General features: G+C 35.9%; 14 protein-coding genes and 6 non-coding genes across 20 annotated transcripts; 7 read left to right on the top strand and 13 right to left on the bottom strand.

Annotated features, from left to right (window-relative positions):
* Positions 1-196: 196 nt before the first annotated feature.
* On the top strand, positions 197-2,542 carry ACO1 (aconitate hydratase ACO1; the record flags this gene model as incomplete). Its single annotated transcript, XM_003673485.1, has 1 exon — positions 197-2,542. The coding sequence occupies one exon, from the start codon at positions 197-199 to the stop codon at positions 2,540-2,542; it is 2,346 nt and encodes a 781-aa protein (XP_003673533.1).
* Positions 2,543-3,096: 554 nt separating this feature from the next.
* Positions 3,097-3,170, bottom strand: NCAS0Atrna5I. The gene has a single exon. It is a non-coding gene; the product is annotated as a tRNA-Ile (tRNA).
* Positions 3,171-3,353: 183 nt separating this feature from the next.
* NCAS0A05910 (uncharacterized protein) lies at positions 3,354-4,445 on the top strand (the record flags this gene model as incomplete). Its single annotated transcript, XM_003673484.1, has 1 exon — positions 3,354-4,445. One exon carries the CDS (start codon positions 3,354-3,356, stop codon positions 4,443-4,445), a length of 1,092 nt encoding a protein of 363 aa, XP_003673532.1.
* A 379-nt stretch (positions 4,446-4,824) lies between these two features.
* RIM8 (Rim8p) lies at positions 4,825-6,546 on the bottom strand (the record flags this gene model as incomplete). The annotated part of the gene is made up of 1 exon (XM_003673483.1): positions 4,825-6,546. One exon carries the CDS (start codon positions 6,544-6,546, stop codon positions 4,825-4,827), a length of 1,722 nt encoding a protein of 573 aa, XP_003673531.1.
* Positions 6,547-7,278: 732 nt separating this feature from the next.
* On the bottom strand, positions 7,279-8,526 carry NSR1 (Nsr1p; the record flags this gene model as incomplete). The annotated part of the gene is made up of 1 exon (XM_003673482.1): positions 7,279-8,526. The coding sequence occupies one exon, from the start codon at positions 8,524-8,526 to the stop codon at positions 7,279-7,281; it is 1,248 nt and encodes a 415-aa protein (XP_003673530.1).
* An 887-nt stretch (positions 8,527-9,413) lies between these two features.
* NCAS0Atrna7V lies at positions 9,414-9,487 on the top strand. The gene has a single exon. It is a non-coding gene; the product is annotated as a tRNA-Val (tRNA).
* A 169-nt stretch (positions 9,488-9,656) lies between these two features.
* Positions 9,657-10,880, top strand: RPT6 (proteasome regulatory particle base subunit RPT6; the record flags this gene model as incomplete). Its single annotated transcript, XM_003673481.1, has 1 exon — positions 9,657-10,880. One exon carries the CDS (start codon positions 9,657-9,659, stop codon positions 10,878-10,880), a length of 1,224 nt encoding a protein of 407 aa, XP_003673529.1.
* Positions 10,881-11,386: 506 nt separating this feature from the next.
* TIF4632 (translation initiation factor eIF4G) lies at positions 11,387-14,197 on the top strand (the record flags this gene model as incomplete). The annotated part of the gene is made up of 1 exon (XM_003673480.1): positions 11,387-14,197. The coding sequence occupies one exon, from the start codon at positions 11,387-11,389 to the stop codon at positions 14,195-14,197; it is 2,811 nt and encodes a 936-aa protein (XP_003673528.1).
* A 172-nt stretch (positions 14,198-14,369) lies between these two features.
* On the bottom strand, positions 14,370-15,188 carry TYW3 (tRNA methyltransferase TYW3; the record flags this gene model as incomplete). The annotated part of the gene is made up of 1 exon (XM_003673479.1): positions 14,370-15,188. The coding sequence occupies one exon, from the start codon at positions 15,186-15,188 to the stop codon at positions 14,370-14,372; it is 819 nt and encodes a 272-aa protein (XP_003673527.1).
* A 259-nt stretch (positions 15,189-15,447) lies between these two features.
* On the bottom strand, positions 15,448-15,519 carry NCAS0Atrna8D. Its single transcript has one exon. It is a non-coding gene; the product is annotated as a tRNA-Asp (tRNA).
* A 22-nt stretch (positions 15,520-15,541) lies between these two features.
* On the bottom strand, positions 15,542-15,613 carry NCAS0Atrna8R. The gene has a single exon. It is a non-coding gene; the product is annotated as a tRNA-Arg (tRNA).
* A 380-nt stretch (positions 15,614-15,993) lies between these two features.
* DPC13 (Dpc13p) lies at positions 15,994-16,428 on the bottom strand (the record flags this gene model as incomplete). Its single annotated transcript, XM_003673478.1, has 1 exon — positions 15,994-16,428. One exon carries the CDS (start codon positions 16,426-16,428, stop codon positions 15,994-15,996), a length of 435 nt encoding a protein of 144 aa, XP_003673526.1.
* A 320-nt stretch (positions 16,429-16,748) lies between these two features.
* Positions 16,749-17,672, bottom strand: DST1 (transcription elongation factor DST1; the record flags this gene model as incomplete). The annotated part of the gene is made up of 1 exon (XM_003673477.1): positions 16,749-17,672. The coding sequence occupies one exon, from the start codon at positions 17,670-17,672 to the stop codon at positions 16,749-16,751; it is 924 nt and encodes a 307-aa protein (XP_003673525.1).
* A 383-nt stretch (positions 17,673-18,055) lies between these two features.
* On the top strand, positions 18,056-19,000 carry RNA15 (Rna15p; the record flags this gene model as incomplete). Its single annotated transcript, XM_003673476.1, has 1 exon — positions 18,056-19,000. One exon carries the CDS (start codon positions 18,056-18,058, stop codon positions 18,998-19,000), a length of 945 nt encoding a protein of 314 aa, XP_003673524.1.
* A 188-nt stretch (positions 19,001-19,188) lies between these two features.
* On the bottom strand, positions 19,189-19,908 carry MTR3 (exosome non-catalytic core subunit MTR3; the record flags this gene model as incomplete). Its single annotated transcript, XM_003673475.1, has 1 exon — positions 19,189-19,908. One exon carries the CDS (start codon positions 19,906-19,908, stop codon positions 19,189-19,191), a length of 720 nt encoding a protein of 239 aa, XP_003673523.1.
* A 275-nt stretch (positions 19,909-20,183) lies between these two features.
* Positions 20,184-21,527, bottom strand: MET17 (bifunctional cysteine synthase/O-acetylhomoserine aminocarboxypropyltransferase MET17; the record flags this gene model as incomplete). The annotated part of the gene is made up of 1 exon (XM_003673474.1): positions 20,184-21,527. One exon carries the CDS (start codon positions 21,525-21,527, stop codon positions 20,184-20,186), a length of 1,344 nt encoding a protein of 447 aa, XP_003673522.1.
* Positions 21,528-21,859: 332 nt separating this feature from the next.
* On the bottom strand, positions 21,860-21,960 carry NCAS0Atrna13L. The gene is given in 2 exon segments: positions 21,860-21,904; positions 21,922-21,960. It is a non-coding gene; the product is annotated as a tRNA-Leu (tRNA).
* Positions 21,961-22,539: 579 nt separating this feature from the next.
* NCAS0A05800 (uncharacterized protein) lies at positions 22,540-23,499 on the bottom strand (the record flags this gene model as incomplete). Its single annotated transcript, XM_003673473.1, has 1 exon — positions 22,540-23,499. One exon carries the CDS (start codon positions 23,497-23,499, stop codon positions 22,540-22,542), a length of 960 nt encoding a protein of 319 aa, XP_003673521.1.
* A 1,464-nt stretch (positions 23,500-24,963) lies between these two features.
* Positions 24,964-25,036, top strand: NCAS0Atrna6A. The gene has a single exon. It is a non-coding gene; the product is annotated as a tRNA-Ala (tRNA).
* A 685-nt stretch (positions 25,037-25,721) lies between these two features.
* MTC2 (Mtc2p) lies at positions 25,722-26,810 on the bottom strand (the record flags this gene model as incomplete). Its single annotated transcript, XM_003673472.1, has 1 exon — positions 25,722-26,810. One exon carries the CDS (start codon positions 26,808-26,810, stop codon positions 25,722-25,724), a length of 1,089 nt encoding a protein of 362 aa, XP_003673520.1.
* Positions 26,811-26,915: the final 105 nt, after the last annotated feature.

Below are 26,915 nucleotides of genomic sequence, written 5' to 3'. Positions count from 1 at the left end.
CTTTTTCTTTCGGGTTTCCAGTTAAACGCTGATACCACAAACTGGCACAAGAGGAGAGTTTTCCAGTATAAAAGCATTGTATTTCAATCGCAGATCTAACCTTGTTCGAAGACGGATTGTTCTTGATACTCACTCTAACTCTTACTCTTACTCCTCTTAATCGTCCAAGGTCCAATAGATTAACTATCACTGAACAATGCTATCGGCACGTACTTCCATTTTAAGGAATACCTTCTCTAAGAGAGGGCTAGCCACGGTCTCCAACTTGACTAGAGACTCCAAAGTCAACCAAAACTTATTGGAAGATCATTCTTTCATCAATTATAAGCAAAATGTCGAAAATATGAATATCGTCAAGAAGAGATTAAATAGACCCCTTACTTACGCTGAAAAGATCCTTTATTCTCATCTTGATAATCCACAAGAACAAGATATTCAAAGAGGTGTCTCTTATTTGAAATTAAGACCTGATCGTGTCGCATGTCAAGATGCTACCGCACAAATGGCTATTTTACAATTTATGTCTGCTGGTCTTCCAGAAGTCGCTAAACCAGTAACCGTTCACTGTGATCATTTAATTCAAGCTCAAGTTGGTGGTGAAAAGGATTTAAAGAGAGCTGTCGACCTAAATAAGGAAGTCTTTGATTTCTTAGCTACTGCTACAGCTAAATATAATATGGGTTTCTGGAAACCAGGGTCTGGTATTATTCATCAAATTGTCTTGGAAAATTATGCCTTCCCAGGTGCATTAATGATCGGTACTGATTCTCATACTCCAAATGCTGGTGGGTTAGGTCAATTGGCCATTGGTGTTGGTGGTGCTGATGCTGTTGATGTTATGGCTGATTTACCATGGGAATTAAAGGCTCCAAAGATTTTAGGTGTCAAGTTAACAGGTAGAATGAACGGATGGACTTCTCCAAAGGATATTATCTTAAAATTGGCTGGTATTACAACCGTTAAAGGTGGTACCGGTAAGATTGTTGAATATTTCGGTGAAGGTGTAGACACTTTCTCAGCTACTGGTATGGGTACTATTTGTAATATGGGTGCTGAAATTGGTGCTACTACTTCTGTTTTCCCATATAATCAATCTATGATTGATTATTTGAAAGCTACTCGTCGTGGTAAGATTGCTGATTTTGCTAAATTATATCAAAAAGATTTATTATCTGCTGATCCAAACTGTGGATATGATGAAGTTATTGAATTAGATTTGAATACTTTGGAGCCATACGTTAATGGTCCATTTACTCCAGATTTGGCTACTCCAATCTCTAAGATGAAGGATGTTGCTGTGGCTAATGGATGGCCATTAGACGTTAGAGTAGGTTTAATTGGTTCTTGTACTAACTCTTCATATGAAGATATGTCTCGTGCTGCTTCCATTATTAAAGATGCCGCTTCTCATGGTTTAAAGGCAAAGACTATCTTCACAGTTACTCCAGGTTCTGAACAAATTAGAGCTACCATTGAACGTGATGGTCAATTAGAAACTTTTAAAGAATTTGGTGGTATCGTCTTAGCTAATGCCTGTGGTCCATGTATTGGTCAATGGGATCGTCAAGATATTAAGAAGGGTGAAAAAAATACAATTGTTTCATCTTATAACAGAAACTTCACTTCTAGAAATGATGGTAATCCACAAACTCATGCCTTTGTTGCATCTCCAGAATTAGTTACTGCCTTTGCCATTGCTGGTGATTTGAGATTTAATCCAATTACAGATAAATTAAAGGATAAAGCTGGTAATGAATTCATGTTGAAACCACCATTTGGTAATGGTCTACCAGAAGATGGTTATGATCCAGGTAACAACACTTACTCTGCTCCTCCAAAGACTCGTGACTCTGTTGCTGTCAGTATTGCTCCAAACTCAGATCGTTTACAAAAACTAACGGCTTTTGAAGCTTGGGATGGTAAGGATCCAAAAAATATGCCAATCTTAATTAAATCTTTAGGTAAGACTACTACTGATCATATTTCAATGGCTGGTCCTTGGTTGAAATATAGAGGTCATTTGGAAAATATTTCAAATAACTATATGATTGGTGCCATTAACGCTGAAAATAATAAGGCTAACAGTGTGAAAAACGTTTACACTGGTGAATATAAGGGTGTTCCAGACACTGCCAGAGATTACAGAGATCAAGGTATTAAGTGGGTTGTCATTGGTGGTGAAAATTTCGGTGAAGGTTCATCTCGTGAACATGCTGCTCTAGAACCAAGATTCCTAGGTGGTTGTGCTATTATTACTAAATCATTCGCACGTATTCATGAAACTAACTTGAAGAAACAAGGTTTATTACCATTGAACTTTAAGAATCCAGCTGATTATGACAAGATTAACCCAGATGATAAGATTGATTTGTTAGGTCTAGATAAATTAGCCCCAGGTGTTGATATTACTATGAGAGTTCATCCAAAGAATGGTAAACCATGGGATGCTCAATTAACTCATACTTACAACTCAGAACAAATTGATTGGTTCAAGGAAGGTTCTGCTTTGAATAAGATCAGAAAGGATAGATTAGGTGCATAAATCATATCTTTAAAAAACGAAAAAAGCTATATGAAAATAATTGTTTTAGTTTTATTATTTATTTGTTACCAAGCATAGTTGGAACTACGTACATATCTATTTATATTTATTTATTGTGAAAATACACTTTATTAAAAACGTTAAAACTTAATTTTTTTTATCAACTTCGTTATAATTATTGTCTTTGATGAATTGATTACGTAAAATTATTTTTTAAATTATGAAACGAAAATTTATTTCTAAACTCCTTGTGCCTGTAAAAATCATAGGGGAGATAAGTCTTTTTGGTGTAGTAGATTATGTGGACAATATAGGAGGCTTTCAATGATTTATTTATTTATATGAAGGAAATAATTTTTTATGAAAGAAAACTACTTCAGTAAAAGAAAAAAACTCAATTGAAAAAAATAAATATTTATTATTCAATTAAAAATTTTGAAATTCCAAGGCTTCCATCAAATTATAAACAACGTAGAAAAAAGTATGTCAGATAAAATTGGTCCGATTTTTTCCTTCGGTAATTTTTCTGGAAAGAATTTGGCAAAAAAAAAATATGATCTCTAGCGGGATCGAACCGCTGATCCCGGCGTTATTAGCACCGTGCCTTAACCAACTGGGCCAAGAGATCATGTTTTCTTGTTTTTGTTGGACCATTTTGTCACAGATACAGAATATAATCATGCACATGCATTTTGAAAATTTAAGAAACCTTAACGTAAAAATGAGCTCATCGCACGATCTCTTTCAAAGTGTCTTGTTCCCATCAAGAAGCATCCGTTTCGAAGTATACCAATTTCAAAGTGTCGATGAGATGGGATACGCATTTGCAGGTTATCCCACTAGGATTAACAAGAGGAGAAAACTGAAAAGCCACGATGAGCTGCCGATTTATTACGCAAATCATATTTCATTCGAAAGAAAAAAGCAACGATCTAAACAAATTGAGGTGGAAATAACGACATTAAATGCAACCAATGAAGATCGGAAACAACTGAGTCAAGAACCATTAACCATTCAGTCATTACCACCAGAAATTCTTAGAAATATATTCGTTCTTTCAGGGGATTATGAGACAATGCCTCTCTTAAATAAATATTTTTGCTCGATACTTAAATTTGATGCGTATCTGTTGAAGAGAATGTTTTTCCATACTTATATTTTTAACCCTTTTGATTATGAGATTCATGAATCAATGCGAAACTTATTTTTGGAGAAATCATTGATTCTTCCTGAACTTTTTGAGAATGAAACATTCACGAAATATTTTGCCAATAATTATCAGGAATTTACAAACAACAAATTTGTTTTAATGAAATCACAACTCTGTCATGATATTGAAAGGGGAACCTTTTCTTGTCCATTCACAGAAGAAGAATTATCAGAACTTTCATCTGCCATCAATTCGAAAGCGGTCGATATTCCATGGTTTTTCTATGAAAGAGTGAGCATTTTTTTTGAGAATCATTGTTTCATTGAGTTTTTCTCTCAGTTAGCAACCTTGGAGGATGTGGATAGAATGCTAGCAAACATCTTTGACCATTTCTTCTTGGGCCATGACACATATACTTCTGAGACATTTTTTGGAACATTTGACATCGTAATGAAATTTGCAGAACAAAAGTCGTTGACCTCACCTTTTGTACTGGCTCGTTTATTAAATTCCTTATATTTGGAGGGAGATGATCCAATTGAAAGGATAATGAAACCTTACGAAACAGATGTATCTACTGTGAGATTAACTTTCTTTCAAAAGGTTTTGAATGATTACTATACTGAAGAAGATGCAAGCCAGTCTGTAGTAGACCCTACTTTTGTTAGTCTTCTGAAAAAAACTGGAGATATGCGACTAATTGAGTTTGTTACTTCGATAAATGGATCTGTATTATCCCAATTATCCTGGTAATGGCATCATTTAGAGATGAGTACTTACTTAAACAGTGGTAGTTGTAAAATTGACCAGAATTTAGAATGAATTCTTCATCTTTATAGAGCTTTGCATTACATCAACACTTACTATTAATGTCGTTGGAGATCCTACGGACGACTCAAGCCATGCATAACATATCGATCTCAATTATACAGGAAGAATACTTATCTCACCTCTTGGAATTCAAGAAGAGTATATTTATTATCATTCAAGAATGAAATCAACAGGCGCTCCCGTCGAAATAGTAAATGAATCTTTTTTTCAATCATATTAAATATTCACGTAGCATTAGGTCATAATCATTAATTTATTAGTTACTCATTAAATAAGATAGAAGATCAAAAATCTACTACTTTTAATATTCTTCAGGTTCACTTTCCATGGCAAGTAATCTTTCCTTCTCAAACTCTTGTTTGTCCTCTGAAACTGTCATGTTTTCATTAGGTGTGTATTCAGGAACCTGTTGGTAGTCGATTGAAGATGAGAGCCATTCGTTCATATTGGGTGTAGGTAATTGACCAACACGTGGAGGAGAGGGTGTTCTCTTCACGTAATTCATTTCATTATAAGGTATATTAGTTTGGGATTGTTGTGTTCGCTCCACGTCATCACTTTCCTTGGCAGCCTCTACCTCTTCTAATCTTGTAGTTCCTACGATTATTTCGATTGACATGCCTGTGACATTTCGAAGTCTTTTTAACTTTTCAACGTTTACCATATCCTGATAAACGATATTCGATTCCATAGTTTCCTTCTGATCTGTACTTACGTGCGAAGTCGAGACTAATTTCAGAACTTTTCTATGTATGTTGTTTAGATTGTCTTCCATTCCAGTGGTTACTTTATTTGAAACATCGAGATTATCACTATTCTGAGAATAGCCTTCATCACCTCCACCAATGATTCTATTAGATTCCGTGTAAATTATGTTTTTTCGTGATAAATTGACCATCACTTCCACATAGTATTGAAACGAAAAAAAGTTGTTAAATGAGGTGAAAGTAGAGAAAGTATCCAAAGGGACCTTTAGAAATGCCGTTGAATGTGATTCTAACATTTGAGGGTCTATATACAACGGCAGTATGGTTTGACATATATCCTTTCTAAAAGTCTCCATGGCTTCATCTTTATTTCCAACCCTACAAATTCGTACCAATGTTACTATTAATCCGGCAGGATGATGAAACTCTTTATAATGTTTTACTGATATTTGAATGGGTATCAGTTCCCCTACTACAAATCCAGATTGAGGCAAATCCACCGATACACTGACAGTCTTATCCTGAGCTACAGGAGTGCCATTATTTGTACTACTCGACGATCCACTGGAACTTTTTGAAATTTTGGAGTTCCTTGAAGTTGCAGATTGTCTGGTAAATTTGGTGAACGATGAAGAAACATCTTCACCACTTAAATGCTTATTAGCACTATTACTAGTAGAACTATTGACAGCTGACAGCATTGAATATGACTGTAATACCACGCGTTTAGTCCTAGGTTGCGGTAGTTTGGAAACATCTAGCGGTACGATAACTGTAAAACCTTGTTCACATGTGGCAATTGGTTTATCATTTTGTTTTGTACCAATTGTTACGAAGGAACATTTTAAAAAGTAGTCAATAGAGCCCTTTTCAAATTTTATTGAGCTAAATATTTTCTTGCCATGAGGGATTTTTATCCTGAATGGAAATTTATGTTGTCCCTTTGTTAGTCCATTAACAGGTGAAGAACCAATTTTGTTACTATCAATGTCATTATTACCGTAAAGAAAAGTCGATCTTTCAATTAGTCTTTCTACTCTTTTAGTTCTAGTTGTAGGCGAAGTATTTTTCACTTTGACTTTGATTTCAGAGATCAAAGATAACTCTACAGCAATGTTTGTTACATCCTTTCTAATCTCCAGAGTAGTCTCCCCGCTAATATATTCGTCTGGTTTCCATATCCTATGTGGTTCGTCAATTTTAATGAAGAATTGTGTAACAGTACTGTAACCATAAGAATGAGAATGCGCAAACGACGAAGATTTTATCCTCTTCTTATCCGTAGATGATTTCTTTAATATATCTAGAAAAGCCATAAGTTATTGATGCTATTAGCACTTTGATTGTGATCTATTAATGCAAAGATACTGGAATGCCAAGCCTCAATTGTATGACAAAAAAATGCAACGTAAAATATGATCTAATTATTAAGCCTTCCAGTCAAAGTAGGTAAACACACACCAGGTATATTACAATGGTCTTGGCAATTTAAGCTATTATGAAAGGTACGCCTCAAATCCTATCCCTGTTTCAAAAAATTCTTATCCTCGTATGTTCTTCTGAACAATGGTTTGCGATTTGTCCTGATAAAGTGAGCTCGTTGGAGGTCCACTGAGACTGAATAAAGTCGACTATGGTACCTTAATGTATTCTGGCCCTTGATGGATGGGTAGTTCTTGAGTAGTTTCTTGGCAGCTGAAACTATTCAAACTTTATACAGGAACAAGAAAGGATTTATTCAGAACTGGAATTCTTTCCAGAACGAAGGGCTTTGCATTTTTTCTTGGCAAATTTTATTCACCGCGTGCTTTTTTACAGAAGGCAATAAACTAAAATAACGTTGAGCAGTAATGAGGAACAGTTGACCTTACCGTTTAATGGTCGTTAATATTGCTGGCTGATTTAATAATACGTGGGTTCTATTTTATTTCTAATATATAGTTAGAGAGCTAATGTACAAGTAAATGAATAGGATGTTATATAGACACAGATATTTCTTTTTTTGTTGGTACTGTAACAATGGGTGATGCTTTTCTTTCCCAAAGAGCTTAATCAAAGGTCTTCTTGGAACCAGCGAAGGAAGCGGTGTTTCTACCTCTACCTAATGGAGCAGTGTTGGAACCGGAACCAGATGGTCTACCACCGAAGCCACCACGGTTACCACCACGGCCACCTCTGTTGAAACCACCTCTGTTGAAGCCACCACGGCCACCACGTCCGCCTCTGTCACCACCACGGTTACCACCGAAACCACCACGACCACCGTTGTCTGGTCTTGGAGTAGAGTAATCTAATCTGACTGGTCTGTTGTCAATGTATTCACCTTGTAGACCTTCTAAAGCCTTCTTGGCATCTTCGACATTAGTATATTGAACGTAACCGAAACCCTTTGGTTGTTCAGTTTCTGGATGTGTTGGAATACGGACGGAGATGATTTCACCGTATTTGCTGAAAAGTTCAGAAATAGCATCTCTGTCAGCATTGAATGACAAGTTACCTAAGAATAAAGTTTCGGATGGTTCAGATGGAACGTCACCAAATTTCTTGGCACGGTCGTTGTTACCAGCAGCTGGCTTACTGGTAGACATATCGACGTTAATTTCTCTACCGTCAATTTCCTTACCTTGCATTTCTTTGATAGCCTTTTCAGCGTAAGATTTGTCTTCGAAGTCAACGTAACCGTAACCACGAGATCTGTCGGTACCTCTTTCCATAATAACACGGGCACTGACAACACCACCAATATGTTCGAATTCCTTCTTTAACCATTCATCATCAATGGACCAAGATAATCTACCAACGAAAATAGTAGCTGGTTCACCTTCGGTCTTTTGCTTCTTGGAAGAAGATTCTTCGGATTCTTCAGAAGATTTTTCTTCTTCTTCTTCGTCATCGGAAGCCTTACGCTTCTTATCGTTAGATTCTTCAGCTTCAGATTCAGAAGAGGAAGATTCGGAATCAGAAGAGGATTCAGAAGAAGAGTCGGAAGAGGAAGATTCCTTCTTAGCTTCCTTCTTTGGTTCTTCCTTTTCGGATTCGGATTCGGATTCAGAATCAGAGGAAGATTCAGAAGAGGATGAATCAGAGGAAGAAGATTCCTTCTTGGTTTCCTTCTTTGGTTCTTCCTTTTCGGATTCAGAAGAGGAGGATTCAGAATCAGAAGAAGAGTCTGAAGAAGAGGATGAGGAGGATTCGAAATCAGAAGAAGATTCAGAAGAAGAAACAGCAGCGGCCTTTTCTTCCTTCTTTTGCTTTTGGACCTTCTTGGAGTCTTTCTTAACAGTTGATTTACCCATCTTTGATTATATTAGCGGTTGATATATGGTTCGTTACTAATTTATGTACTACGAGACAACAATTGAAAGGAACAGTAAGAGTAGTAAGTAAGTACAGCCTAAGACAGTAGAATAAAGAAGGGGATTAAATAGAAACTAAGTGAAAATTTTATTCTAATGCGATGAGCATCTCTGCTGAAAAAAAGGAAAAAAAGTGAAAAATTTTCAAAAAAAAAAAAATCCAGATAGCGGCAAATTTCTTCATCGCCTTGAACGCTTGTTTATACCAAGCATATTGGGCGGTTAAGCAGAGCACCTATTCACTGATCCAAAGTGAATAAAAGTGGTAAGAACGTTACATAAAAATATAAATCTCTTACAAGGGTATCTTTCTCTTCGCGGTATCTTTATAGGTAGGGTGTAGGAAAAATAGGAGGAGCAAATTGACATTTGATTTTTTTTGGTTTCAAATTCAAAAAGGGTCCCAGCCATTCAGAGGGGGGGGGGATCCAACCTTGAGAGCAAAACATTGTAAATTAGGCTCATAAATTACTGGATTCTCTTTGAATTGCTTTTCTCATTTTTTAGTAAATTAGGGGACTTTGTCGGTAATCTAAAATAAACTTTGCCAATGTGTTATTCCATAAATGAAAAAAGAGACAATCTTATGCTTTCCTGCTAAATTTACTAGATAGTTCAGAGCATTGATTGATTTTTCAAAAAGAAAAGTTCTATATTGAACATTATCTCAAATACGTACTAATACTGATAATATGGCTTGAAGATATGTATGTTTCTAAGTTGTTTATTTCAACTACTGAGGTTTTTAATGGCAATTTTGAGCAGTTATTAAAAATTGTTACTGTTGAATGTTATGGGATAGTTTTACCTCAAAAATTATAAAATTAGGTTTCGTGGTCTAGTCGGTTATGGCATCTGCTTAACACGCAGAACGTCCCCAGTTCGATCCTGGGCGAAATCAATTTTTTTATGATTTTTTTGAATTTCTGCGAGGGCGTACAAAACGAGGAAATTTTGACCTTAATAACGGTTTGAGTTAAGGTGGCAAAATCTAATCCTACACAGCAAAGGTTCCCATTAATACATACACTTCGGTATTAGCTGAAGGAGAGTAAAGAAATTTGGTAACAATGGCAACTACGACGGCACCAGCAACAAATCCATCATTGCATACCTATGAAAGTGGTATTAAACCATACTTCGAACAACAAATTCAAGAGACTGAATTAAAGATTCGTACAAAGACTGAGAACTTACGTAGATTGGAAGCTCAGAGGAACGCTTTAAATGACAAAGTACGTTTCATTAAAGATGAATTACGTCTTCTACAGGAACCAGGTTCATATGTTGGTGAAGTGCTTAAAGTGGTCTCCGATAAGAAAGTATTAGTAAAAGTCCAACCCGAGGGGAAATATATTGTTGACATTGCCAAGGATATCAACGTTAAAGATCTGAAGACTTCCCAAAGAGTCTGTTTAAAGAGTGATTCATATATGCTGCACAAAATCCTAGAAAATAAAGCAGATCCATTAGTCTCATTAATGATGGTCGAAAAAGTCCCTGACTCCACCTATGATATGGTTGGTGGGCTAACAAAGCAAATTAAAGAAATTAAAGAGGTTATTGAATTACCTGTGAAGCATCCTGAGTTATTTGAAAGTTTAGGTATTGCTCAACCAAAGGGTGTTATCCTATATGGTCCACCAGGGACGGGTAAAACATTACTGGCTAGGGCTGTAGCACATCATACTGACTGTAAATTTATTAGAGTTAGTGGGGCAGAATTAGTTCAAAAATATATTGGTGAAGGTTCTCGTATGGTTAGAGAACTTTTTGTCATGGCAAGAGAACACGCTCCTTCTATTATATTCATGGATGAAATCGATTCTATTGGTTCCTCACGTGTGGAAGGTGGATCTGGTGGCGGTGATTCAGAAGTTCAAAGAACCATGTTAGAACTATTAAATCAATTAGATGGGTTTGAAACATCGAAAGATATTAAGATTATTATGGCGACAAATAGATTGGACATTTTGGATCCAGCACTACTTAGACCAGGGAGAATAGATAGAAAGATTGAATTTCCTCCACCAACTGTGGCAGCAAGAACAGAAATTCTAAGAATCCATTCAAGAAAGATGAATTTAACAAGAGGTATTAACCTGAGAAAGATAGCTGAGAAGATGAATGGTTGCTCTGGTGCAGATGTGAAAGGTGTATGTACGGAGGCTGGTATGTATGCCCTAAGAGAAAGAAGAATTCATGTCACTCAAGAAGATTTCGAATTGGCAGTGGGTAAAGTCATGAATAAGAACCAAGAAACAGCAATTTCTGTTGCCAAGTTATTCAAATAGAGGGAAGTCAATCATGTGCATTTTTATCCATATATTATATATAATATGTTTCAACCCACCTTTAATAAGATAACGTTACGTTTTAGTATTAATAACATATACTATTATTATAATGTTTAAAATCTATCAATAAATGATAACCCGGCCCAAAAACGTGTTGACACCGCTTCAGCAAACAAAGGCAACTTTGAACAATTCTGTTTTCAGAAATTATCTTAAAACGTATTCCCTTTAACAAGGTCTTTCACCCAGTTCACATTTAATAAACACTGATAGAACTAGTTGATCAGTACTATACAGACTGAATCATTATTCTGGTATAGTTTCGTTTTTTTTGGAAAAATATATCGCTATCTTTGTGTAATCCAAGGAATCTAAGCTTCCATTACAACACGACAAATTCTCAGGTAACTAATAGAAGAGTCAGACAGAAGTTATCATTCCAGTTTGTTAAAATACAATAATTATAAGACAGCATTTATATTTGTCCATATCTATCTTACAGAATGACAGATCAAGATAAGAAACCGTCTCAAGAAGAAACACCACATCCGCCTCCCCAAACAAATACCAATCAGAAGCCTGCCCAGCCTGCTCAAAATAAACCTGCACCTGAGTATTCAAATTCTTATAATAATGGGTCAAGTTATACTGCCAGAACTGGGCGTTCAAGCCAGAACTATAACAAACCATACCAATCTAGAAATGGAAGTGGGTATAACAAGAATAAGTACAATAACCCGAACAACAATTATAATGGACAATATTACAATAAATACAATAATACAATAAATGGATATAGAGGTACAAGGGATCAATTGAATGCTGGCTCAATGGGCTGGCAAGGGTATTATGCTCCACAGGTTCTTTACATGCCACAACAGATGATGCCAATAAATAATGCCGGAATGATGGAAGTATCCCCAATTCCTTCCTTACCCACTACAGAAGGTAGAGCAGGAAGTGTTTCACCACAGAGAAAAAAGATTGAAATTACTACTAAATCCGGTGAACATTTGGATTTGGATGAAATTCGTAAATCAAGAGGAGAACATTCTTCAAAACAAAGCTCTCCTGCTATTCCTATATCTACCAAGGATTCTATTGATAAGAAGTTAGAGAATCCTTTCTTAAAATCAAAGACATCATCTCCGGCTTTGCCATCTTCACCAAAGGCCTCAACCCCAGAAGCGTCCAATGAAGGACCATCAAAGGTCGCTACTGAAACTGTAAATAACACAGAACCTGTGGAAGAAAAGATAACAGATGCTGAAAAAACAAGAAAGCAATTCTTAGAACAAGTTAGACTTCGTAAGCTGGCGTTAGAGAAAAAGAAAAACGTGGACGTTAATGAAACTTCAAAACCTGTTGAGAAAGAAAAAGTACAGGTACCTGTGATGAAGGAGGAAGAGAAAGTAAAAGAGCCCGAAGTTGTAGAAGGTGAAAAAGTGGAAGAACCCGAGAAACCTTCTGAACCAAAGGAGGACATTGATGAGCCAGTTAAATCCTCAGATTTGGAAACTAAAATTGTAACAGAAAGTCAAGAAACGGTTGTTGAAACTCCAGTAATTGATGAAGTAGAGACCGAATCAAAGACTGAAGCTGCCGAAGTATCTGAAACTAAGGAAGAAACGGTAACTGAAGCTGACGATGTGGCTGAAGAAACTCATATATCTATGACAGATTTGCTTGAAAAATTGAAAACAGCTAAGCCTATTGATGATGTCTACTCTTTCTCATATCCAGCCGAACTTGTCCAACCTGAAGTTAAATACCAAAAAAAGAATGTCAAATACACTTACGGACCAGCGTTTTTATTACAATTTAAAGATAAAATTAAGGTGACCCCAGATACTGAGTGGAAGGCAAGTACACAATCTAAGATTGTTATTCCTCCAGGTATGAACAGATCATTTAGACCAAGGGATGGAAGCTCAAACGTTCGATTCAATCAAAACCAAGGCCCTGGTGGCCGTGATTTCAGAAGTGGTTCAATGAGGAATGATATGTCTAGAAGAATGGACTCAAGAACCATGTCATCTAAGAGAAATAAATCATCAAGAAGGGGTGGAATGGATGATAGAAGATCCAATAGATCATCTTACGTTTCAAGAAAAGACCGTGAGTTGCATGGATATGATGAAAAACCAAAAGAAGAAGTGGCTCCATTTGTACCAAGTGCCAATAGATGGGTTCCAAAATCTAAGGTCAAAAAAACAGAAAAGAAATTTGCACCTGATGGAGTTACAGAATTGTTAGACAAGGAAGAGGTCGAAAGAAAGATGAAATCTCTATTAAACAAATTAACTTTAGAAAAATTTGATCCGATTTCAAGTGAGATATTAACCATTGCTGAACAATCTAAATGGGAAACTACTGGTGAAACTTTGAGCTTAGTTATTGAACAAATATTCCTTAAAGCGTGTGATGAACCCCATTGGTCTTCCATGTATGCACAATTATGTGGTAAGGTTGTCAAAGAACTGAATCCTGATATTATTGATGAAAATAATGAAGGAAAGAAAGGTCCAATGTTGGTCTTGCATTACTTGGTTGATAGATGCCATACAGAGTTTCAAAAGGGTTGGACCGATAAATTACCAACTAACGAGGATGGTAGTCCACTAGAACCTGAAATGATGTCTGATGAATATTACCAAGCAGCATCTGCTAAGAGAAGAGGTTTAGGTTTGGTACGTTTCATTGGGTATTTGTATCGTCTGAATTTGTTAACAGGTAAGATGATGTTTGAATGTTTCCGTAGATTGATGAAGGATTTAACGGATAATCCATCAGAAGATATCTTAGAATCAGTAGTTGAACTGCTAACCACAGTAGGGGCACAATTCGAGAATGACCATTTTAGAGCTGGTAATGCAACCCTTGAGGGTTCTGCATTATTGGACAGTTTGTTCCAAATTATACAGACAATTATTGATGGAGGAGCTGTGTCAAACAGAATTAAGTTTAAACTAATTGATATTAAGGAATTAAGAGAGAAAAAACATTGGAATAGTGAAAAGAAGGATAGTGGTCCAAAGACAATTCAACAGATTCATCAAGAAGAAGAAGCTGCTCGTCAATTAAAGAGTAACTCGAGAGCAAGTTCTAGACGTGTGAATCACTCAACGTCTGGAAGCAATAGAAACACATATAAGAGAGATTATCCATCGTCAAATAAGGAAAGGTATAATTCTGCGAGGGCACCATCAACTAGACATAACCCTAGACAAGCACCAAAGGAAGAGCAGCGTTCACCAGCACCTGCTGCAACAAATATGTTTGATGCTTTGATGGATGCAAACGAGGATGATTGAATAATAAATACTAGTTTTGGCTCTTGATGTCAGAAAGTGTCTTGTATTTTAGCGACCCTTAATATTGATAAACTTTTCTATTTTTATATAGTCTATTAATTTTCATTTTGTTTATCTTATATATTTTACAATATTTTATGATTTGATGTTTGAAGATTTTCCAATCATTTATTCAATCAGTAGCTGCAGCCTTCTGATCCTTAGCTTTACGCTGTCTTTCAAGACCTTCTCTTCTTTTTCTCTCTCTCCTCTCCTCTTTTGTTTCTTGTTCTTTCTTAGCCTCCAGGCTGGCTATAGGATTTCCATTAATAATTTGGTTTTCAATTTTAACATATAATTCCTTCATCTTTTTCTCATTTTCTTCAAACTTGGTTAAGGTTAATTTATCTAGTAATTGAATATAGTTAGGGCTTACAAATAGATTCAGTTTTTCTTTATCATCAACAAAACCTATTGGAACATCTAGCTTAATGTTTATTCTTACAGCAACAAGATTATTAGACCCAATACCACTTTCCCTAAACCCACATGCCATGGCAACGTTATACAACCTGGACGCCATTTCAAAATTTCTACATTTCACATGCAAAATGAACGGTTCATATTTGTACAGGAGATACCTTGTACTACCATCAGATGCAATTAAATTATCTTCTACTGTTCCGCTAATTATTTCTTGGTCTGATGTGTTTAATGTATCAATCCAACCTCTTACCTTATCACTGTCATGACTGACATATAACCACTTACCACCTTGTCCTTTACCCCCAACTTTGACATTACCTTTATAATCCTTGACACCTTCTGCAAACACACTTATTCTGCCAGAGCATGATGATGTAGTAACCATATCTTCATGTGAATTGATTAGTTTGATTATTGGCAGACATAATCTGTCGATGGAACCTTTTGGTGACAGATCGGGCTGCGAGGAGTTTATTTCAGATAAAATAGCTGCCTTTTTCTGATCGAATGGATTTTGAGCTGACATGACTTTTAGATTTATGGAGTGATGTTGACCTTTGTCCTGGGCTTTTTCTACTGTCCATCAAAGTATTTCCTTCAAGTGAATGAAAAATTTCAATGTTCAGCGCGAACTCCGATGGCGGCTAAATAAATTGACTCTTGCAATTCATAAAGGAAAGGTTCTTACAAACAAATCCAACAAGGACTTGGTAATAGGTAGTATAACAAACGCAGTTTCATTATGATTAGCGTTGGGTTAGTACCAACAAAAACCAAAAAAATATCTCCGCGACGGGGAATTGAACCCCGATCTGGCACGCGACAAGCGCCCATTCTAACCATTAAACTATCACGGAAAGAGAGAAAGAAGAAAATCAGCACTCACGCTGGGGGTCGAACCCAGAATCTTCTGATTAGAAGTCAGACGCGTTGCCATTACGCCACGCAAGCTTATTTTCTTGTTTTCGTTGGCTATTTTAAAGCTCCACAATCAGCAAAAACGTTCACGTGCATCATACCTGATACTTAGTCATTAGAACATTATAAATCAATATTAACCGTTTCAAGAACGTTAGTTTACCGATATATTTGAAATAATACCTGAATCTTGACACACGGGGACGACTAGATGTTGTTATGATCATTAGATTCCAATGCAAGTACAGTTTTCATTTCTAATAATATTTACATGTTACCTATATTTTAAAGGATGTGGTATCTCTCAGGCCACAGCCAGTACGCTAATCTTCTCCTAATCCCCTTAATTTAGGCCAATGTTTAACATAAGTTTCAATTCTATAGTTCAGTTTCACTTATCCTGATGCTTCTTCTCATTTTGGAGGCTCTTTCTCCAAACCCAAAACGATCATTAGAGCCTTGGACTGTTCGGGGCCTAATTCAATGCCACAATTTGTCAGTTCTGATTTAAACTCCTCCATCGCAGTTCTTAATTCCTTATTAGTAAGTATTTTAACTATTTGCCATATCTTGGGTTTAGCGGTTCCATCGGCATTAGAAACAAGATTCTGCTCAATCATTATATTTTGTATCTTCTCTAACTTCTCTGTTAGTATAGGCTCCGCCTTGATTTTGCTGACGAGATTGTCTACTTGAATGTGTGCATTGATTTTTTCATTATTTTGTTGAGTCGTATTATCCCATGATTTGGCATATGCCCTCCTCGTTACAGAAAAGGTTCGAACAGAATATCTAGTGGCAGATTTCAACAATGCCGTCTTAAGAAGAATTCCAGATCTCGATAACATCTTCAGTAAGCGTTTTTTACTTCTGTTCGACTTCTTTATGGATGGTGGATATACTTGTTATTTGATTTCCTAATATAGGCTGATAAATCAAGGCATCGGAAAGCCTTTGGAAAATCCCAAAAAAATGTCGATACTTTGCATCATTTCATATGATTGGTTTTAAATACATCTATGTACGGTCAAATAAAATCAAAGAGCGCAACAGTATACTGTGTATCCTATCTATATACACTGTCTAGACACATACTTTATTTTATTGGTTTATTTATCATCACATTCTTATAATACAACATTTTAAGGTACCAAATAATCGATAGATATCAAGAAAATTTCCATCTATTACCACAGGCTTCACATGTACAAAATGTGGTCAACGGTTCATCCGCAGATCTTGTTTGTAATTGGTAGTATGACACCTTCTTCTCTTTACACTTCCCACAAGTAAATCTGTCTGTAACTGATCTCTCGATGGTTGCACCTTGAGCATTAAATAGATTCTGCTTCTTAATTTCCTCAAGTTTCTTCTTCAAATGTTCAGGAGCTAATTCTTTTGGATCACAATTAACCAAATAATCCGGTGTAATATCGTTATTGGTAATTTTGTTTTTTAAATCAGGATTATTTTTCGATATGATATTCGAGTAGATAATTCTGTATTTTTCCTTATATTGTCTCTCATTTATACTTGGATTATTCAACTTGTACATTTCATTTTCAATAGATTTCACTGTGTGTAAGATTGAGGCAGGAGGATGCTCACTCTCCTTAGCTAATGCATCATATAACGCTTTCACTACAGAATCACGCAATTTGTCGTTATAAACCACGGTATTAACACCGTCATTTTTGCTATTTCTTGGTTTGGTCGAGGTAAATTTAGTTTGTTTCTTTGGCGACGATACTGTTGCATCTGATGGAGAAGTGGTGCGTTCTTTGTCCGTCGAAACACCATTTGCATTTGTCGTATCCATCTCCTTTGCCGGTTGCTGTTGTTGTTTCAATTTCTTATTCCTATTGATAGCATCTTTCCAAGATGAAATCATCTTCTTCACTAATTTGGCAATCTCCACATTTGTAGATTTCTTAAACTTGTTAACCTCTACACCGACCTTTGTTTCTCTTAATAATTTCTCAGTAGGTACGACTTCCTTATCGAGCCTAGAAAGTATTTCCAGAACAGTTTGTTCATCGGATTTTGATTTTTCTAAGGTTTTGACCAATGTAAGAACTTCTTTGGAATCCATCTCTTTTCTTATAAGATTATATGCTTTTTTCTCTATTTTATATCAAACTGGGTAAAGTATAAAAACAAAGCTGAGAACAAAAAAAATGAACACGATATAGCTATAGATCTAACCTTATATTCTCCTGCTAATACAACCACTGATTCAACGAATGATTTCTATGCTCGTTGGGGAATAGTGAACTTGTCTCTATGTTAATTCAGTGTTGTTTTCAAAAAAAAATGTTAAAATTCTATTTGTAACCCTAATATTTAGGGTTCGTAGAAGCCCTTGAGTAAAACTTTATAGGGCTTGCCAATATGAAGGTTTTATTTAATAGCGATTATTATGAATTATTTAACTTCAGTGGGAATCAACTCCAAAAGTGATATCAACACACTGCTATGAATGGTTTCACCCCAAATATGAACATGGGAATGGGGATGCCCATGAATGCGAACATGAATATGAACTCAAATAGAAATATGATGTCGAACTCCGGTGCTGGTGGTGCTCAACATAACTCACCTTCTAGAATTGTATATTTGGGATCCATCCCTTATGATCAAACCGAAGAACAGATATTAGATCTATGTAACAATGTAGGGCCTGTAATAAATTTAAAAATGATGTTTGATCCACAGACAGGTAAATCAAAAGGTTACGCTTTTATTGAATTCAAAGACTTGGAGACAAGTGCCTCAGCGATAAGGAACCTAAATGGATATCAATTGGGTTCCAGATTTTTGAAATGTGGATATTCGAGTAATAATGACATTTCAGCATCTTCTAGTGGGAATGTCCACGAGGGAAATATTCTTGATAACGATGGAAGTTATGAAAATAATAGTAAAATGGGGACATTTTCTGATTTGCCCTCTGGTGTTGATGTAAATATTAATATGACTACTCCAGCAATGATGATAACGAGTGAATTGTCCAAGAAGTCCAAGAGTGAGAAGTTAAAGATACTGAAAACTTTCCAAGAATGGTCATCTCAAAATAATGATTTAGCTGTACAATTATTTGATGAATATCCTCAATTATCGTTTGCTGTGGCTGAATTACTGTTGACAAATGGTATATGCAAACTTGATGATTTAACACAGTTAGTTGTTTCTGAAGAAAATGATGATAAGGAAAGAGATGTTCATAATACAGATAGCATAACGAATAAGCAAAATGATCTATTATCAGATGACCCTGAGCTACAAAAGACACAAAGAGAACTGTTAAGAAAAGTTCTCCAATTATCGGATAGTGAGATTTCCATTCTCCCAGATGATGAGAAAATGTCACTATGGGATTTGAAACAGAGGGCGCTAAAAGGAGAATTCGGTAATATTTGAAGGCTTTGATAATTTAAAAAAGTAAATGGACTAGTGAACCAAGCTTAGTAATGTATCTCCTCTCTAATTAATTTATAGATATAATATTACAATCCAAAGTATTTAAACGCTATACGATTATGCCGATGATGGTATTTATTTAATATACAAAGTTTTTCAAATATGTAATGTTATATATATATATGCAATTAAGAATTATCCTTTTGTTTCTTTTGTTCCAACAAGTAATTAATCATCAAATTCTTATACTCCAAATATTGTTTCTTGCATTTTTCCAAATCATTCATTAGATCATCATCATTATTATCAAATTCACCATGGTCTTTCCAAAATCCAACAATCTCTTCACCGTTTCTGGTGAAAGAAACCACGTTCCCATTAACTTCGCCCCCCGTCACAATATCGATAATTTCTATCCCACCATCCACTAAAGCCAGACATATCCCCATTATGAGAAATGGGATCAATTTACTAATATCACCTTGCTTATCGATTATTAAATTAACAAAGATATCAATCCCAGACTTTGGGTAATTTTCCAAATTCACAACAGAGTTAAATATCCCCACTAACCAAGAACTCACTTCTTTCAACTCAGTAGTTTGATAATTTTCGACCACACCATTTTTCAACTGAATGGTGATGGTTCCTTGCGATGTGAAGGATCCACGAATGGATTTAGGCCCATACACTGAGGTAAGGAGAGAAAATTTGGAGGACTCTATCAAGGTGGACCCATTACAATTCTCTACAACTCCTGATTTTATCGTTAGTGCAGCCGTTTCATTTTGCTTTTGTTCTTGTTGTTCTTGTTCGGAGACCTTTGTAGTTTCACTCGTTACGGTGGTAAACACTATTGGTTTGGCCGCTGAGGGGCCAAGTAGTCTTCTTCTATCTTGAACGTTCATTGCTGTCTTTCCAGTAGGTGAATCTTGATGAACATTTCTCTCATCTCACCCATATATGTTATAAAAAATTTCACTTTTTCAAGAAACGCTTAGCGTTCAGAGATGAAAAAAAAAGATTAATGTCGTTACGATATCGTCTCAAAGGATGATATACGTTACATATTTAATAGCAGATCGTCTAATATTTCATTTCGTTGCACATGTACATAATATTTATAGGTTTATAAATGTTCTTTGCTTTTAGTTTGTTATTAATTTTACAGAAAGACATAAATCTATGGCTTTTGACCAGCGAAGACCTTTTCGAAAGATTGTTGGAAATCACCAATAATATCATCAATGAATTCGGTACCGACGGAGACACGGATCAAGTCCTTGGTGACACCAGAAAGTAATTTCTCATCGTCATCTAATTGTTGATGGGTGGTGAAGTATGGAGCAATGACTAAAGTCTTAGAGTCACCAACGTTAGCCAAGTTGGAGGCCAATTGCAAGCTGTCCACAACTTGAGCACCTGAAGCGGCAAATGGGTTCTTCTTAACTTCTTCTTCACTTTGGTTTGGTAAGTCCTTGACACCGAAGGATAAGACACCACCGAAACCGTTAGATAGATATTTCTTAGCATTTTCGTGATGAGAATGAGATTCTAAACCTGGATAAGAAACCCAAGAAACATATGGAGATTTTTCTAGCCATTTAGCCAATGCTAGAGCGTTAGAAGCGTGTCTTTCACATCTTAGGGATAGAGTTTCAACACCTTGCAATAATAGGAAGGCGGCGAATGGGTTCATACCTGGACCTAAATCTCTTAATAATTCGACTCTAACGTGAACAATGTAAGCTAAATTACCATAAGTTTCATTGAAGATAGTACCGTGGTAACCTTCAGCTGGCTTAGAGAATTGTGGGAACTTTTCTGGGTAGTCCTTCCATGGGAACTTACCAGAATCGACAACGACACCAGCAACAGTAGTACCGTGACCACCAATCCATTTAGTAGCAGAGTGTGTAACGATATCAGCACCGAACTTCAATGGTTGACAGAAGAACCCACCGGCACCGAAAGTGTTATCAACAACGACTGGAATACCATGCTTGTGAGCGACGGCGACGATACCTTCGAAATCTGGGACATTGTATTTTGGATTACCAATGGATTCCAAATAGACGGCCTTAGTTCTTTCATCGAACAATTTTTCAAAATCAGCTGGATTATCACCATCGACAAATCTTGCTTCGACACCTAGTCTCTTGAAGGCGACCTTAAATTGGTTGTAAGTACCACCGTACAAGTAAGAGGTGGAAACAATGTTGTCACCGACATGAGCTAACCCAGAAATAGCTAAAGTTTGGGCAGCTTGACCAGAAGAGACTGCCACAGCGGCAGCACCACCTTCCAAGGCGGCGATTCTTTCTTCAAAGACGTTGTTAGTTGGGTTTTGGAAACGAGAGTAAACGTAACCTGGGACTTCTAGACCGAACAATTGAGCACCGTGCTTGGAGTCATTGAAGACATAAGAGGTGGTAGCGTAGATTGGGACAGCTCTTGGTCTGTTCTTGTTATCATCTGGGTTTTCTTGACCAGCATGTAATTGGACGGTATCGAAGTGAGAAGGCATTGTATATAGGGGTTGCGAGTGTGCTTGCTTATTTTATTATATCGACAAGAAGTAAGAAGGGGAACGAACAACCGAAAGAGAAGTGAGCAAATAACATCAAGAGAGGTCTCAGAGTCGTCCCTTATATATTTGTCTTGGATCCAACACAATTCAGAGCCTTGAGAAGCCAGGAACCATAGCTTGTGTCCACAATTTCAGTATTGCAACGATGATTACTTGCAAGAGGCATAATGAGTCCTCCAGCCACCACAGTTGTTGTCCAGCAAAAACACACAGACAAATGGCAAATGGCAAAATAGCACGTGACGGGAATCAAAAAATGAAAAAAATATTGAGAGCTGAGGGGTTCGAACCCTCGCATCCGAAGATACCAGAATGTTTAAGTACTTGAGTAACCTAAATCTGGCGCCTTAGACCACTCGGCCAAACTCCCAATTATTTTAGTTTTTTCTGAGAAACGTTTCAGCCAAGTTACCACTTGAAAATCCGAAATTTTTTGGTCAATCCCAAGGACTAATCATTCTGTCTTGTTCCATGAAATTGGCGATATCTGGATGAGTTATATTCGACATGCTTCCTTACTTATTTAATATTTTTAAATTCTCGCTACTTTATTATAAACTACATATTTATAAATAAAATAGTTCTTCTCAATTTCAATCTTACTTACCATCAAATAACTTGCTATTTATATGTCGGGAATCTTTTCTACTTTGTCTGTTTCTTCTTCTTTCGTTACACCTATTTCTTTTTTTCATACTTCTATTTTTATAGTGTAAATATTCATATTCGCCGTAACAACATACCACCCGAAATTGATCAATAGTTAAGATATCCATGATTTCGTTAGTAACTTGAATTGTTTAATGGATAATGGTTTTGTAAGTATATCAGCAATATTTCGTTTTGTCTTGATGTAGGATATTTTAACTTCGTTCTCAGATATTTCGTCCCTCAGTCTCATTGCCTTGGTTCCAAAATATCTGGTCCTTAGTTTAGTTTCATCCTTAGATTATACTATGGATACTGTTGGACTACTGTCAGTTAGAATACTTTTCTTACAAGTTTTGTTGTCAGTTTCACTTATTAGTTGTTCTAAACTGTTTACGAGAGGAACGGATTCACTAACTCCGTAAATTTCAGCTTCCGTCGAAGATACGCAAGTTAACTTGATTTTAGTAGACCTTGCTCCAATAATTTTACCGTTTAACGAATAAAAAATTCCTAATTGTGATTTGTACAATTCCTGACCTGCAAATGAAGCGTCTGTGATTGCTACCAATCTATTTACTTTCTTGCTTTTCTTTTTCCACTTGAGTTTTTGGTCTCTGGTGTCCCACATATATTGTATCAATTGATGAGTTAGGTCTAAAACTTGGTAAGTAGGATATAGCGTGTGTTGAGCCAAAACATTTATGTAATAAAGGAGATCAAAACGGAATTTGTATCCAACATATGATGCTAATCCAATGAGTTTTTGCATCTTCTTTACTCTCGTATTGTATTCGGTTTCATTCATGTCGATATCTTTGTCTTCAATTTTAAAACCTGGTTGATATGGTGCATTTATTTTTCTACCAGCAGTGTTTAGTGGCGTATTTAGACTTGGAATCTTTTCAGTGAGTGATTTTTCCATACCACAAAGCATTTTTCTACCACGAGTATATTCAATCTCCAATCCTAGAATATCGTATTCCACTAATTCGTTTATCTTGCTGTTTCCATCCATTATAATCTTTGTGTCATAACTTTTCTTTAGGCAATCTATAATTTGGTTTGCATATTTAAACTCTTTTGTGAACATTATCATATCATCAACGAATAGGCATATTGTAACGTCATCATTTTTAAACACACGTGGCCATCCTTTAATTCCTTTTAGTCCACAATCTTTTATTAAATAGTTTTTTATATTATCGTACCAATTTGCTCCACTTTGTTTAAGACCATACAACGACTTGTTCAAATTCATAACCTTATTCTTAATTCCTAGATGTGGCGGTGGACGAATATATAATTCCTCTTTGATATCAGCATATAAGTACGCCGATAAAATGTCCAATTGTGTGATGAACCAGTCATTTTCGAGTGCTAATGATAGGCAAGAAAGTGAATAGATTGATAGCAATCACAGACGCTTCATTTGCAAATCAGGAATTGTACAAATCACAACTAGGAGTTTTTTATTCGTTAAGATTGTGTCTGTCTCTCACTAATCCTTTCACTTCTGTCTTTAATAGTTTGATTTCTCTTTTATTCTATATCTTGTTCCAATAAATTGATGATTTCTGGATGATTAGTCTTACAACGAAAATGTAATATTGACACTAGAAATAAAAATATGAAACATTTATCTGATAAGGCCTTTACTTGACCAGCACGAAAAAAAGAAAATGAAATAAACAAAATAGAAAAGATTTCCGCCATATAAATAGCAAGCTATTTGCTGGTAAGTAAGATTGAGAATGGAAGGAATTATATAGTCTATAGATAAGCAGCGAGAATTTATAATACTAGTTAAATGAAGAAAAATGCATAATACAAAGTATTGATCATCCAGAAATCCTCAATTTAAGCTCGAGGGAGTAATTCATTCTTTGTCTTTGGAGCATGAAGAACGACCGGACTACCAAAAAGGAGGAACATGCTAATATCTAAACCAGCAAGTTCTGGATGGAGGGGTGAAATCATCGATTTAATGGAACAATCTTGTTCCAATATATTCTGAGGTTCTGGATGCTTATATTTGATTTTAGACATGCTTAGGTAATTAATTCTTATTATAAATATTTGCTGCTCTTCTATGTTAAGAGTCATCCTTTAATTCAAAGTATTTTTAACATACTATAAACTATATATTTTTTAATAAAATAATGGACAGCAAGGTTACTTCAAACTTTGTTTTCATTTGTTATACTTTTCGAAATGCTCTTCCACTAATTTCAAATTTTAATACCCACTAATACTCTGTTTTTCTGGACGGCTACATCAATAATCCGGCTCAAACTGTAAACTTTCGTTTCACCTTCCATATTATTATTAAGTTAGTCTCACAAGTTCGTGTCACTGTCTTACTACAGGACTCTTCATCAGAATTTTACCTATTAGTATCGGTCACTTTAGCAATTCTAGGCTCCTCAATTAATTTTCTTAATTGGTAACTCAAGTAATTATTATATGTTCATAACAAGTTCCAAAAGTCAAAAGTTTCGGTGAGATCAAAACGCTCTAAAGTTCTGTACCAGTTGATTCTACAGCATATATCTAAACACTCGAGAACCTAGGGGCATGTGTGCCTGGTTGGAACTCTTGGGAATGGCAATCAGATCCATTGACCATAAATACTAGTTGGAAAGCCTCTAGTAGAGACACTGCAGCACGTGATAAACTTATTATTCATCAAGATCTAAATGTCATAAAATTATATACAATAACTGGGCGTGTGGCGTAGTTGGTAGCGCGCTCCCTTAGCATGGGAGAGGTCTTCGGTTCGATTCCGGACTCGTCCAATTTTTTTTTCAAAGTAAAAAACAAATTTTCTGTAATATAATAAGAACTATACCATGACACTAAGTGTGTTCTAAAGATATCATAATTATTGATTGGTTATTTCCTATATCATAACTGAGTTACAAAAAAATAAGTTGTAGAGTCCTTCTCTTTAATACCTTCGTATTTACTTTACTTCTTAACCATTTTCGTGGTTCCAAATCGGTTCCTTCGATTTCTTTTTTGTACTATTTTTTGTTAGTACAACACTTGCATCTACTCGTCATGTTCCCGTGTACGTTCTATTTTAAGATACGTTCCATTGTTTCTCACTTCAGATGTATCGATATCGAATAATGAACTCATACGATATATACTATGCGCCATAGCTTATATCGTATGCATACTATCACTTGCTCACCGATGTCCAACAGTCAGCCACCGTGCCCGTATGTCATTTACCAATGTGTTTCTAAAAATATAGCACATTTTCAGAAGAAGTATAGTACTTGACGTTAACGTTAGGTCATATAAATGCAAATGTTCAATGAAGTTAACAACGTGTAACGTTAGGTATTTTCAAAGCAGCAACATTATTGGTATGTTTGTTTCTCCAATGTGAAGTTACTTCTGCTTCTGCCTTTATTTAGTGACATTGGAAACATTTTAACTTGATTTCATTAAATAGAATTTTTGTTGCCAATGTTATATAGGCGGCACAACTTTAAGTAGAACATCTTGCACCACTAGCGATTCCAAAAATAAAGGATTTTCTACACCTTCAACTTTTATGGATTTAATTTGCTTTAATTTGTCTAATAACTCGTTCACCAATCTCGGTTTACTTCCATATAATGTACTACTATCCATAGTTATATCGTTAATTAATTTCATATGCATGGGGAAATACCAAACAGAGGCTTGTTTTACGGACTGTGGGACGACGAACTTTTTGCCCGCATTAAAACTAATTAGTTTTGCTAGTTGAATGACGTCCCTTAACGCACCCATATGAGCACCTCCTCCCTTCGCATGATAGCTTAATCTATGCATTCTAAGATGTACAATTACATCTAAAATGTACCTTTTAATCGATGATTGCATATAGACATTTTCATAGGGACTATTTACTTCATTCAAAAGTTGGATTTTACCTGATGATTCAGACGATTCAGACTCTGACGACGTGTCTGAATTAATTGACATAGCTGGGGACATTGAGTCTGGAGTAGAGGCTCTATGTTCTGTCTGGCTTCCTGATTGCAGATTATTGGGGCCAGAACAAGCAAACCAAAATTTATGAGTAAGCCAATCATCCAACTTGATATTAGATATTAAGATTGAATTATCTCCTCCAAGTCCCGATTTGCGTGGTTTATTCTCTTTTGGACGAAAATCTTCAAATTTCCAAGGAATAACGCCAATAATAACATGTACTCTACCTTGCCCGGCAGATTCGTTCACTCGATCAATATCATGTATTTTCCGTACTAGCTTCACCTGGTCTTCTTTTGATAAAGTGTTAATATTCGGTATTATGGAGATACTTAACATCGTCTTGTCCTCCAGATTTTCATCTGTACTCTGTATCTCCTCCACGTTCGATACAATAGAGTACCTTACGGGATCATCACCACATAAATATGACCTTTCAATGGACTCTTTAATAATTAATTCAGGCTTTTGCTCATCAACTAGGTAATCGGCATTAATAATGGATAGGAAACTCCTACGAGCTGCCACAGAATACCTGAAGCACGTTTCAAAATCGGGTAATTTATAGTTGTTATTCATCTCACTATAACATTGGTAGATCCTAGTTCCAAGCTTAACCGAGGACTCGTAATTGTCCGAGGTAAGAGCAAGTGCAAAGTATAGTTGGTTATTACCATATTTTAG

The sequence above is a fragment of the Naumovozyma castellii genome, chromosome 1, assembly GCF_000237345.1.
Source record: "Naumovozyma castellii chromosome 1, complete genome".
NCBI lineage: Eukaryota > Fungi > Ascomycota > Saccharomycetes > Saccharomycetales > Saccharomycetaceae > Naumovozyma > Naumovozyma castellii.
The sequence above is the reverse complement of the archived record's forward strand: the minus strand, read 5'-3'. Positions and strand labels throughout refer to the sequence as shown.